The 11,218-nt window shown below is 39.4% G+C and overlaps 1 protein-coding gene across 5 annotated transcripts in view; it reads left to right on the forward strand.

The window, feature by feature from the left end:
- The window catches only part of SEPTIN11 (septin 11), an 89,156-nt gene extending 82,638 nt beyond the window's left edge, over window positions 1-6,518 (forward strand). Inside the window, exons 10-11 of one of the 5 annotated variants that reach the window (XM_057728629.1) lie at window positions 3,277-3,344; window positions 6,102-6,518. In XM_057728629.1, coding sequence (XP_057584612.1) covers window positions 3,277-3,301 — 25 coding nt within the window. In that variant the 3' untranslated portion in view covers window positions 3,302-3,344; window positions 6,102-6,518. Of the gene's footprint in view, window positions 1-953; window positions 2,969-3,276; window positions 3,345-5,445; window positions 6,061-6,101 lie in introns of those variants that run through there. The other 4 variants (XM_057728628.1, XM_057728633.1, XM_057728631.1 and 1 more) reach the window with 4 other exon arrangements.
- The last annotated feature ends 4,700 nt before the right edge of the window (window positions 6,519-11,218 follow it).

Consider the following 11,218-nt stretch of genomic DNA (forward strand, 5'->3'; position numbering starts at 1 on the left):
CAGACAAGGTAGAACTAACCCTGGCACTGCCATTAGCTGGACCCCACCTCCTGCCATCTCTGGCCACCAAGTCACTTTCCTTGTTTGCGGCTACACCTCAGTGGTGGGAGTGCGCGAGGGTAAGTTGTTCAGTAGACAGTGTTCATCTTTTCTGAAAACTTTGCACAGTTGCCAGCCGGCAGTTTGCTGGTTAAGATGCATCCATTCCAAAAAGAAGGTTTTAAAATCTATCATTTTAAAACTGTACCTGGCATTTGATAACTATAATTTACACAATCATCCACTCATTTCTTCTTTTTTAAAAAAATATTTTGATACTTGCTAAGGAATGAAGTTGCATGTTTTGGACTTGCCGAAAATTAGACACGTGGATCTTGGACTTGGCATTGCTTTGTACCTAAGAGGGGGAAGGCTCCTGGCATTGCTTTAGCTGTAACCATATGATTGTTCTTTTTTTTTTTCCCCTCCCAAGTAGATTAACAGCATGTTCTCCATCCACTATATTCCAATCCCCAAGTTAATTGTTCAAAGACATTTATGGTATATTTATTTATTCTCTGACTCCAGCAGCTCAGAAATGGAAGATGCAGCTCCTATTCAGTACCGATGTGATACCCAAATCTAATAGATAATGGTTTTATGTTATTTGAGAAAATGAAAATCAAACAGCAAATCCTTCCATGAGAACATGTAGTGGTTTCAAGAAGTCACTTGTGAATTCTGAATTACCTGCAAATGGAAACTAACCGTGTGTTCTTTAATTCAGTATTAAAATTTTGCTTTTGCTTGTCATGTAGAATAGCTTACTTGAATTTTTGGTTTTAATTTCTGTCAATTCCATAATCATTGCATGAGCATTCACCATCACTGAATGCTGGTGCTGGCGCTCCTAATTTTCCTTCTTTTAATTTATTATTATTTCTAACTTTTTTGTTTTGTTTTTTAACTTGCAGTGCAAGCTTCACATAAAGCCTGGCAAGCCAAGGATGGTCCGCATTCACCTGCTTTTGCAGTAATATTGTATCTCTGCCATCTGTGTCCTTTTATTTTGTTTTATTTTTATTTTTTCCCTTCCCCAGACACCATATAACTATTAACTCATTTTGCTGAATGTTGTTGGGTGGTGAAAAATGATAGAACAAGGGGATAACAGCAAGAGCTATGTGCAGCCGGACTTTGTTTCTGGAAAGCAAATCATTTGCCTTTTATGCCTGTTGAGAGTGGCAGCAGGAAGCATGCCTGTTCTGTTACTTGTATGTTGCTTTGGACCAAGGGAAGGAGGCTAAATTGCTACGTGTACGTCTGACAGGAAAACTTTTCACCACCTCAGCAGCTGAACTATAAACCTGAATAGCCCTGACAACTTGCTCTTCTTGATTATTCACCTCCATGGTGTAAAGGCCCTGAACCCCCGTCTCTCCTTTACACCTGCCCTGAACCAAAGTAGCTTTGTATGTAGGCAGAACGGTGGGTAAGCTTTACCTGACTTTTACCCTTGCATGGATTTTTTATTACTACAGTAACATTATTTGGCCTGGGTTGTGGGTCTATTCAGACTGACCGTCTCCTCTTATGGCTTTAAAAATGTGTCTGAACCCCTCTCTCTCAAATCCTGGCCAATAAGAAAACGACGATACTGTGTTCACTTGTATGAGGGCAGCCTTGGCCCTCTCACAGATAGCCCTCTCCAAGGCTGGATCATACAACCTTGTTTAGTAGAAGAATCTTCTACTAAGGATGATGGGCTTTCCACAACCTGCTTACTACTTACAAGATCCAGCCTTTTCATAAAAACACCTAAATCTTCTCTCAGTAGGCTGAGGGGAAGAGGGCCTAATGACTGATTCCAGGATATGGAGGGCTTCTAATAACAGTTTCAATAATTATGAGGGGGAAATTTCCAGAAATATTTAAAATAGAAAATTTATTATAAACTGTATCATCTGCAGCACATGTTTGAGGGGACCCTGTTGATTTAAGGTGGAAGTGGGAAGGAACATAGCACAAACCCATGAGTCAAGAAAGCAGAAATTCAACTTTACATCCAGTTTCCTTGCATAGTTTTCTCTTCATATTTGGCAATAAAAGGATGAAGGAATAGAACAGCTGGCCTTTCAAATCCAGTTGTCTCGAAGGAATTTCCTCACCTTTTTCCTCATCAAGACTAGCTCTCCCTGCTCTTTACGTTTAAGGCCCATTGCCCCATCAATAAGGATTAGGACTTAACCGAATGGCAGGACATAGACTGCATGCCAAATTTGTATGGAAAGGGGCATATCCAATCTCTTTTCTGTACTTCTCCTTTGTGAGGCTTATCCTTATATTTTCTTGATTTTTTTCCCTTTAATAACAAGATACCCCCAGCTTTCTCTCTAACTCCATACTCTCCTGTTTGTTACTTGAAAAAATAACATTTCTCATAAATCTGATACTTCACCTCTGCGTTTTCCTTTTGGCCTTCACTAGTCATACATTAAGTAAATAGGACAGAATACACACATACGCTGTTTTTTTTTTTTTTAATTAATGTCTCTAGTTGATTCCAGTGAACACTTTTTCCCTTCTCTTTATCCTCAGCCACACTCTTATGGGAAAGAAGGAATGGTCTTCTGTGAGCTGATTTAAGCTTAATTAGGCAAGGAAGAACTCAGTTTCATGGACGCCCAAACTAAGCTGGGGTAGAAACTGCAAGCCCGAAGCAGCAATAGAGGTATAAAGACAGACTTGGGAGCTACTGGACCAATTTTTTTTTGCTTTTGCTTTTGTTTTTTAATGACTCTAGTCTGAAGCTAGCTACGGAGCAGCCAGATATTAGGCGGCATGCTGATTCTAACCATGGGCTGAATTTGCTCAGACGCTGTGCACCAGACAGAAGCTTGAATACTTGTGTTGTATGCTTGTTCCACCCATTGCTTGTGTGAGCATTTCTGTGCCTTGTAACAGGAAATACACTTCTAAATTCTAAAAATGCATCACCTTAAAGTTATTTTACATGCATCACAAAGCCTTTTTAAAGCGAGCCTGGCCACAAAAGGTATCCAGCTGACTTTTTGATTCCAATATTAATTGATTGGATTGATTTTTTTTTTTCCCATTAAATGTTTCACAGAAAAATAAATCATATGGAGAGTCAGGGAATAAAAAGTCAAAGGAAACATATCGAAGCTTTTTAAAAAATGCATTGCTTTTCAAGTTTTTTCTGCCCCTGCTCCCTGGCCCTGTTTGGTTTGTTATTGCTGCCCTCTCTTCTTTCTGTATCTGTGCCTTTTTTCACAGTAGTCCTTGGCTCTGCACGGAGTAAATGATACCCTCAAATCTAATTGGATGTGCTTTCGCCTTTGCATGTAAGTACAGTAGTAAGAAACCTTTGAGATCTTTTTGACTTTTTAAAATTAGAGAAACAAATGGGATAGGTGGATTTTTTTTTTTTTTCCCAGAGGGGGGTAGGGAGGTATTGGTTTGAGTAGCCTTTGATTTTTTAAAAACCAAACCAAAAAAACAAAAAACAAAAAACCCTAAATATATTTAAAATGGCTCACATTTATATCTTTTTCACCAGAAACACAGAGATTGGACTTTTCCTTGATATCAGTGTGAAAGTCAGAAATTACTAATCCCTATCTGTGTTCTACACAGCATTGTGGGTTCATTGGATATTACAAAGGGTCCTTGGTTTTGCTTTGTTTTTAGCGTTTCATTTTTTTCCTAGGTTTTTTGTTTGTTTTTGTTTCTGGCTGCACCCTGCGGTTTGTGGGATCCCGACTAGGGATAGAACCCACGCCTTTGGCAGTGAGAGCACAGAGTCCCAACCACTGGACCACCAGGGAATTCCCAGAGGTCCTTGGTTCTGACTGTGTAGGTAAAGCTAGAATAAGAAACTGCTACCTTCCACTAGAGGAAAACCAAGAGGAAAAAAAATTTTTTATGCTAGGCTGCCTTTATGACTGCTTAAGTTTTGGTGATCTTGGTTTAATGGTCTTTCCCTGTGCTAACTACTGGCAGGGATTACTTTTTTTTTTTTTTTTTGCCGGACAGCTCTTGCTGGCCTCTCCCCACATCTTTTGTTCAACCATAATGACCATCTTTTTGCTTCTTCTGGACCTTAGATATCCATAACAGTTGTAAGTGCAGTGGGATGTGATGGAAAATCACTTATAAGAATTTACTGGCAGTTCAGAGACTATGTTTCCCAGTTTAGGCCCAATTGGTCAAGGTTTTGTCTAGCAAGGGCACCTCAACCAGGGGAACATTTAACATAATGCTGGGCACAGGTTACTCATCTCTGCTTTGTGATCTCACCAGCAATAACACTTCTTGTGCACCTCAAACAAACACTCAGTTTCCTCACTTTCTTGACATACCCATAAGTGTTTCATATACAAACTGTTGAGTCAGGTTGTTCAGCTGTTACCAACCCATGTCATACTGTGTCTATGTGGTCCCACCGAAACCGTCCATTCAGATCCCTTTGCTTTGCCATTTGCAAGTGTCTGAAGTTGTCAAGTCTCAGCTTCCAGAAGTCTTGGTTCCATTGACAGGATACATGTGGTGAATCTTTAGGGGAAATAATGACGTACAAAGTCTAGATTGTATGTAGGTATGAAGGGAATTTTTAAAATAAATTGAAGATTAAGCTGTGAACAGCATTAGAACTTTGTCTATTTCTTAAATATGCTGATATGCCTTAAACTGTAGTTGTAGATCATTGTCATTTTGCTGTTTGAAAATAACCAATGTGTTTTTAAAACTGTTGTGTAATCTACTTTGTGTTAATGCAGAATTGTCATGTATGTAAACTGCATGTTAGACACTTGTCTTTTTTAAAAAACTAAAATAATTGTATTGACGTGAAGCATATCATTTTTTCAAGTATAAAAGTAATCACTTAGAAACTTGCTCGGTAATTTGGTGTCTGTTAAGGTAGGAGAGTGGTGGACAGGTAATCTATGCATATACCACTAGTGCCAAGACATAAAGTGGGGGAAAATATATTTTTACCCAAACGTTGTGTGCCCTTTTGTGAGTTCTTTTTAGTCACTATTTGATATGCAAGTGTACACATGCGTATAATGTTGGATAAAAGAAATAGGGATGAAAGTCTTGTGCTTTCCTGCCTTGTCTGGACTTCAAACGCTACCATCTGAGCAGCACCAGCTCCTCCAAGGTGCTTGCCACGTGGTGTCCTGTACTTCGCATACTGTCTCTGCCGCCCTTCCTCCCCCATCCTCGTCCCCTTCTACCCTGGTGAGCGCCCCACTGCCCCAGCCGAGGCATCCTCTTCTTCCCCGCTGCTGCTGCTCACCCCCACCTCGGCTCGAGGAAGACGTCCCTTTACCGACTCACTGCTGCGCTTTCGCAGTTTGTTGTAGAGAAGCTCCTTTTTATTTTTCTAAGCCTTTTAAGAATCAAATTTGAATCTGAACCTTTCTTTTTTCTCTTCTGTAGCTTCTTCTTTATGTAACCATCCTGTTGACAAGCCCTACTCTCTCCTAATGGACATAGAGCATTAGAAGAGCAGGAGCTGTCTGTTCACACGTGTTGGGGAAGAGTTACCTCATTTCCACCATCGCCTCCTATTCTTTTAAAGTCTGGGTCAAATATTGCACTGCTGTTTGTATTTGTCAATGTCTGTTTACAAACCACTGCCCATAGTGGTTACTAAAGTGACTTATCACCACCAAAACCAGTAATACCTAATAATACTACTTAAAAGGAAATTGAGTGAAACAGAGAACTTGGGTCAAAACCCAAGGTAGCCATGTGTTGGGATCCTCTTGCTTAGCTGTCATGTTCTCGAAGCTGCTGACCCAAGAACTCACGGATTGAAGACAGCACAGACCCTAATCTGAGGGTCCACAGACTTGATCTCACATATACTCCAGACCTCTGTCCCATGAGTGACATGCTGAACAGCCCCATCAGGACCCTCAACCATCAATCAGGTCATAGGATCGGGGTGACAATTTTCCTTCCTTTTGTTAGCATTATGGGTTGTTTTGAAGTTTGGGATTTTTTTCTAAACATTTGATATTGCATGAACAAAGATGGCTGCAATTTTTAAATTTGGAGTGTTCTATTGATACAATGTTTTTATTTTTCAGCTGACCGTCTGCCTCTTGAGAGAGAGAAGTGGGCATCCTTCCTTTAAATTCAGGAACCATTGTTGTTTTATTTGACTCTTTTTCTGTTACCTGCACCCCTTATATATGTTTTTTGGGTTTGAGATTGTTTTGGAAAAAAAATTTTTTTTTCTACTTAGCCAGTTCTGTTTTATGTATTGGTTATTCAAACTTAGTTTTGGTATCAAAATTATGCCAATTTTAAGCTCAAAGGGAAATTTAAGTGAAGTTTAAGTCTCTGAATTCTGTTTAAGATGCTCTCCTTATCTCAGATATGACAAAAAAATCCCAGTGCTGTCACTGGGATTTTGACCTACAAGTCTTAATCACGTTTAAAATGTGCCAGCGCTGGGTAGATGACTTTTCTGCCTCTAGCACTCAATTTATATTTAAAGGTACCTCAAAATTTAACTTTCTGGCCCATCCCTGCCTTTTATTTATTGCAAAGCTCTTCTTAACCTTGTGTCCAGAATTTCTGTGTCCTGGACCATGAAAATAGACCCCCAGCAAGTATATATCTGCCCAGACAACAGCAGCATTAACAATGGTTCTGATCCACATTTGCCAGTCACTGTGGCTTTTCTCCACTGCGTCTGCAAAAAAAAAAAACTGCTGGAAATTGCTTAAAATACACCCACATGCAAACACACACAAACTTCTGCCAGTTGAGTCTGTGATTTCTAATGCTGACTCATTTGTGACAGGCTAGATTATTTTATTAGCAGTCACCTCTTAGGCGGCAGTTTTTGTAGTCAAAGTAAAATTTTCAAATTCATTCCTATTTTAAAGCATGAATACGCATCTTAAGTTACCTTTTCATTACTTGTCAAGTCTGCTGATTTCCGTCATTTTTTAGCCCCATAGTAGGTGGATACTGGTGGCATGAGTTGCATTTGGTAAAGATCCTTAGGAGTGTTCCCCTGTATTTAAGAATGGTAACATATGCTTCTGTTGAAAGGTCAAATGAGGAAGCAACTGTCCCTGCCTCTTGAATCATTTGATTCTTGGAAAGCGGTTATTTAGACCAATTGAAGGAGTTTTCTGGCAAGAGGCTTTCTTTACTTAGAAAAGACACTAATATTAAATTCAATAAAATCAGGTTCATCTAAACCATTAAGCGATTAAAATATAGGTCAAGAGCCATCCCCTCCATACTACACTGTAATCTGTAAGGAAAAATCTGCTAATGATGTGTCCAGTGGTTTGGGGGGTGGATGGGTGGGTATCAACTCCTTCACTGATGCTACAGCATGACATACTATCAGTTTTGTAAGTTAAACACAAACATCCTATTGTGTGAAACCACTGTGATTACTAACTACAATAACTGGGTTTATTTTTAAACTCCTTTTAATATTTTAATATCAACTTTACTTTGTCACTCATTTTAAAAGCAAATTCTGCATCAGATTGTAAAGACGGTTTTTGAGCAATATTTAAGAATGAAAGTAGACAGCATTTTTTTTTAAGTAGAGACATGTGTAACCTGTAGCTGCTATTCCCTTTTCCGTCCTTAGGCTGGAGGAAGTGTAATGGTAATCATCTTAATGGGAGGGGTGAGGGGACTGGCTGTTACATGCAGGTTGGCCTCTGCAGTTATCTAGGGATAGTGGTTAGCAGACTCCTCGCTGGTCAAGTACACAGCTACCCTCTGTTGATTTGACATTTTACTTCAGGTGGTTCCTTTTCTCAAAGTGTTGATAAAACTGGTAGGTTCTCAAGATCTCTTGACTGACCAACTAAGAGATGCAAATAATACAAATGACTCGCTCATCCCAGGCTAGATTGTTGAAAAGCAGGGAGCACTGAGCCACCTGAACCTATTTCTATTGGTAAGAGGCTTTTTATTTTTCATAGTCTTTTAAAAAAAAAAGCTTACTTGACTTCAGATACAGACTCTGCCTTATTGCTGAAAGTGTAGTCTAGGTGGTCTATTTGAGATCAGCACAGCACATGTATAAAAGAGAGACCCCATCTTCTGAATTAGTATGTGCTGAGCTGGGTCAGATAAAATTAGGTCATCTTCTCAACAGGCTTGACCATACTTTTCCCCATGAACTGTACCTTAACTTCCTTCTTAGTTTTTTGGTTATTTTTCTGCCTATCATTGTCCCAGCTTATGGGTCAAGGTTCTGGATATCTGAAAAATAAGTACATAATTTTCATTGTATTTAAATGACATTTCTATGCAAAATCTTTTGCTTTGCAGATGACTGTCATCTTTCCACCTGGAGACTGACAGTGTTGGCAGTGTGGCTCACTTGGAAGATCCTTGTACTTGAATCCTTAAAACCATGGTATTTAGTCCTTGTGATTGATACCATCTGGCTTTCAGATCAATCTCTAGCAAACAACTGGCATCCTCAGGGCTGGTGTAGAGATTGAATTGTGTTAATTTGAAAAGACTAATTGTGAGCCTCGATATCCACTCACCTTCCTTTCCAAACTTCCTATTCTGACAGGTAGCTGTATATAAATGATATCTTTTGGTTGTTAGTGGAACATCGTGGGAGGTACACATGAAGATTTCACATCTGCCTCAAATCAGTTATTTGCAGTGCTGTGAATTGAATGGCATTTCAGTCCACTGTGGAAACTTTCTTTCAAAATCACCGCACCTAGATCAGAGGTGGCAAAGGCTATTATTATAAGGTTGGTCCCTTTCAAAAAAAAAATTTGTGTATGGGGGAGGATGCAAAATAACATTCTGCAAAGAACTCTGCTTAACTGTGCCTTCTCTGCAGTGCTTTTAGAACACTGAGTTGCAGTTCTAGCTCTCTTTGCCCTTTATTTATATCCATCTATCTTGCCCAGCCCTCCCTCTCTCCAAATACTTTATTCTGTATACTGCACCAGGCCTGCATTAGGTACTGTGGATGTAGCCACACACTATGAATTGCATGTCTGTATACCTCAAACACAGCAAATTTTGGGAATAAAATAAAAGGTAAGCCCTTTCTATGCTAAATTGTGAAAGAAATAGTATTCTGAAAAGCAAAACACACGCCCACCCTCGATTGCTTTTCAGTGGTTTCTTTCTCAAGGTTGTCCTTCCTTCTAGAGTGTCCTCTTGCTAACAAAATAAGCCATTTCTGACAAATGAGAAATCAGTTCACTGGGTCTATGCTTTTCTACTGCCCTACTGTTATATAACACAATAAGGTCAACAATTCTGGCATTTGATCTGCCTCCAGGAAACTAGAAAACTAGAGTCGTGTGCTCTCTTCAGATTTCTCTATCTGATAAGATGTTCTTGGTTACCTCTTATGATATCTTTTCAATAATCAAAAGATGGCACAGGGAGTGTTATGTCTCTGTGCGACACGTGGGTCTTACACCATAAAAACCACTGCAGACAGTCCCTGATTTAAGATGGTTTCCTTAACTGACTTAAAAAATTTTGACTTTATGATGGTGTGAAAATGATATGCATTACGTTGAAACCATAATTCTGAATTTGGATCTTTTCCTGGGCTAGCAATATGCAGTACAGATGTTCATTGTGCTGGGCAGTGGTAGTGAAATGCTGCTCCCAGTCAGCCATGCAGTCACAAGGGTAAACAACTGATACACTTAGAACCATTGTTTTTCACTTCAGTACAGCATCCAATAAACTCCATAGGATATTCAATAGTTTATTACAGAACGGGCTTTGTGTTAAATTATTTTGCCCAACTGTGTTAATATAGGTGTTCTGAGCACGTCTGAGGTAGACTTGATTAAGCTATGATATTCAGCAGGTTAGGTGCATTAAATGCATTTTCAACTTAAGGATATTTTCAACTTAGGAGTTCACTGGGATGTAAGCCTGTTGTAAACAGAGGAAGGTCTGTAAACTCATCAATATGGGGGAGCTTTCATTTTAACTCCTTCATGCAAGCTGTGCTACCTAAGCCTGTGCTTCATCTTTTGTGTCATAATTGGTCAAATCCAACTCAAAATGAAAGCTGCAAGCTTTTGAGACTTGGCTATTTCCAAGTATTCTCAACTGTATTTCAAGGTTATTTTGCAGGACCAAACAACTCACAAATATTAGGATTTTTAATTTGTAAAACTTTTTTTGTTGTTATGAGACATATTTAGCCACCATCTGTTCCAAACTATGGCAGATCTTGCTAATTTTCCCTCAATCCCACATGCACAGGCCTCCTATGGCTTAAGTGATGTGAACTTGTAACTGCAAATGATGCTGATGTACTGCTTAGCAATAAGAGGTGAGTGCTCAGTCCCACACAGCCCAGTTTATCCCTGAAACTTAAAAAGATGTTCTATTTTTCTAAAAGCACCATCTAGTGGCCAAAGCTCAAAACATTAACGGGCACAGGAGACATTCTGTTAACACAAAGACTAAGTTCAACAATTTTGGAGGCTTTAGAAGTAACAATTTGTTAGACAAAATGTCATGATATCTCAAAGCTTTATCTTTTGTATTTGTTAAGTCAGAAGTTGAACCTGGTTAAAAATTCCTGCTATGTGGCACTGGACAATTCTCTAATCCTCAACCTGCTATGTCCCAGGATGGTTGTGAGGACATTTGGCACAGTCTTCCCTTTCCAGTTGAAAATGTACAAACTGCCTTAAGGATGAAGATAACAAGGCTCCCTGCTATGCTGGCCGAGCATCAGTGGCTTTAATCATGTTGTGCTGTTTTGGGCAGTAATGCTTAAGGGCAGCTTACTTTCTTGTTTCAGGAACTCCAAATGAGTGAATCAGAAATCCTGAAAGTCCAGGTATGTAAAGAGAATAGAGAGGACATCATATGTGTTGGTTCTAACAACACAGGAGAAAAAGAAATAATACTTCTTCGGGGGCAGATGTCAATGTCTTAACTCCCTCAGCAGCAGAACTGTACGCTCAGGTTCTCATCAGTGGGGAGCTATGCTATAGCTTCTTTCAGTGCCAAAGGCACAGTGTCAGGAACATTTGTGACAGATCAGTTACATCAGTCTTTAACTGGCATTTGAGAGCACTCTCCTTTCCCAGTCTTCCCGTCCACAGTAATATGAGACATCATCTGCAGAAAAAAATTCAGTTCTCCACAGATAACCAACTTCACACCAATCCTACAAAGAGAATGAAGTAAAATATTTGGCTACTCC

The sequence above is a fragment of the Hippopotamus amphibius genome, chromosome 3, assembly GCF_030028045.1.
Source record: "Hippopotamus amphibius kiboko isolate mHipAmp2 chromosome 3, mHipAmp2.hap2, whole genome shotgun sequence".
Taxonomy (NCBI): domain Eukaryota; kingdom Metazoa; phylum Chordata; class Mammalia; order Artiodactyla; family Hippopotamidae; genus Hippopotamus; species Hippopotamus amphibius.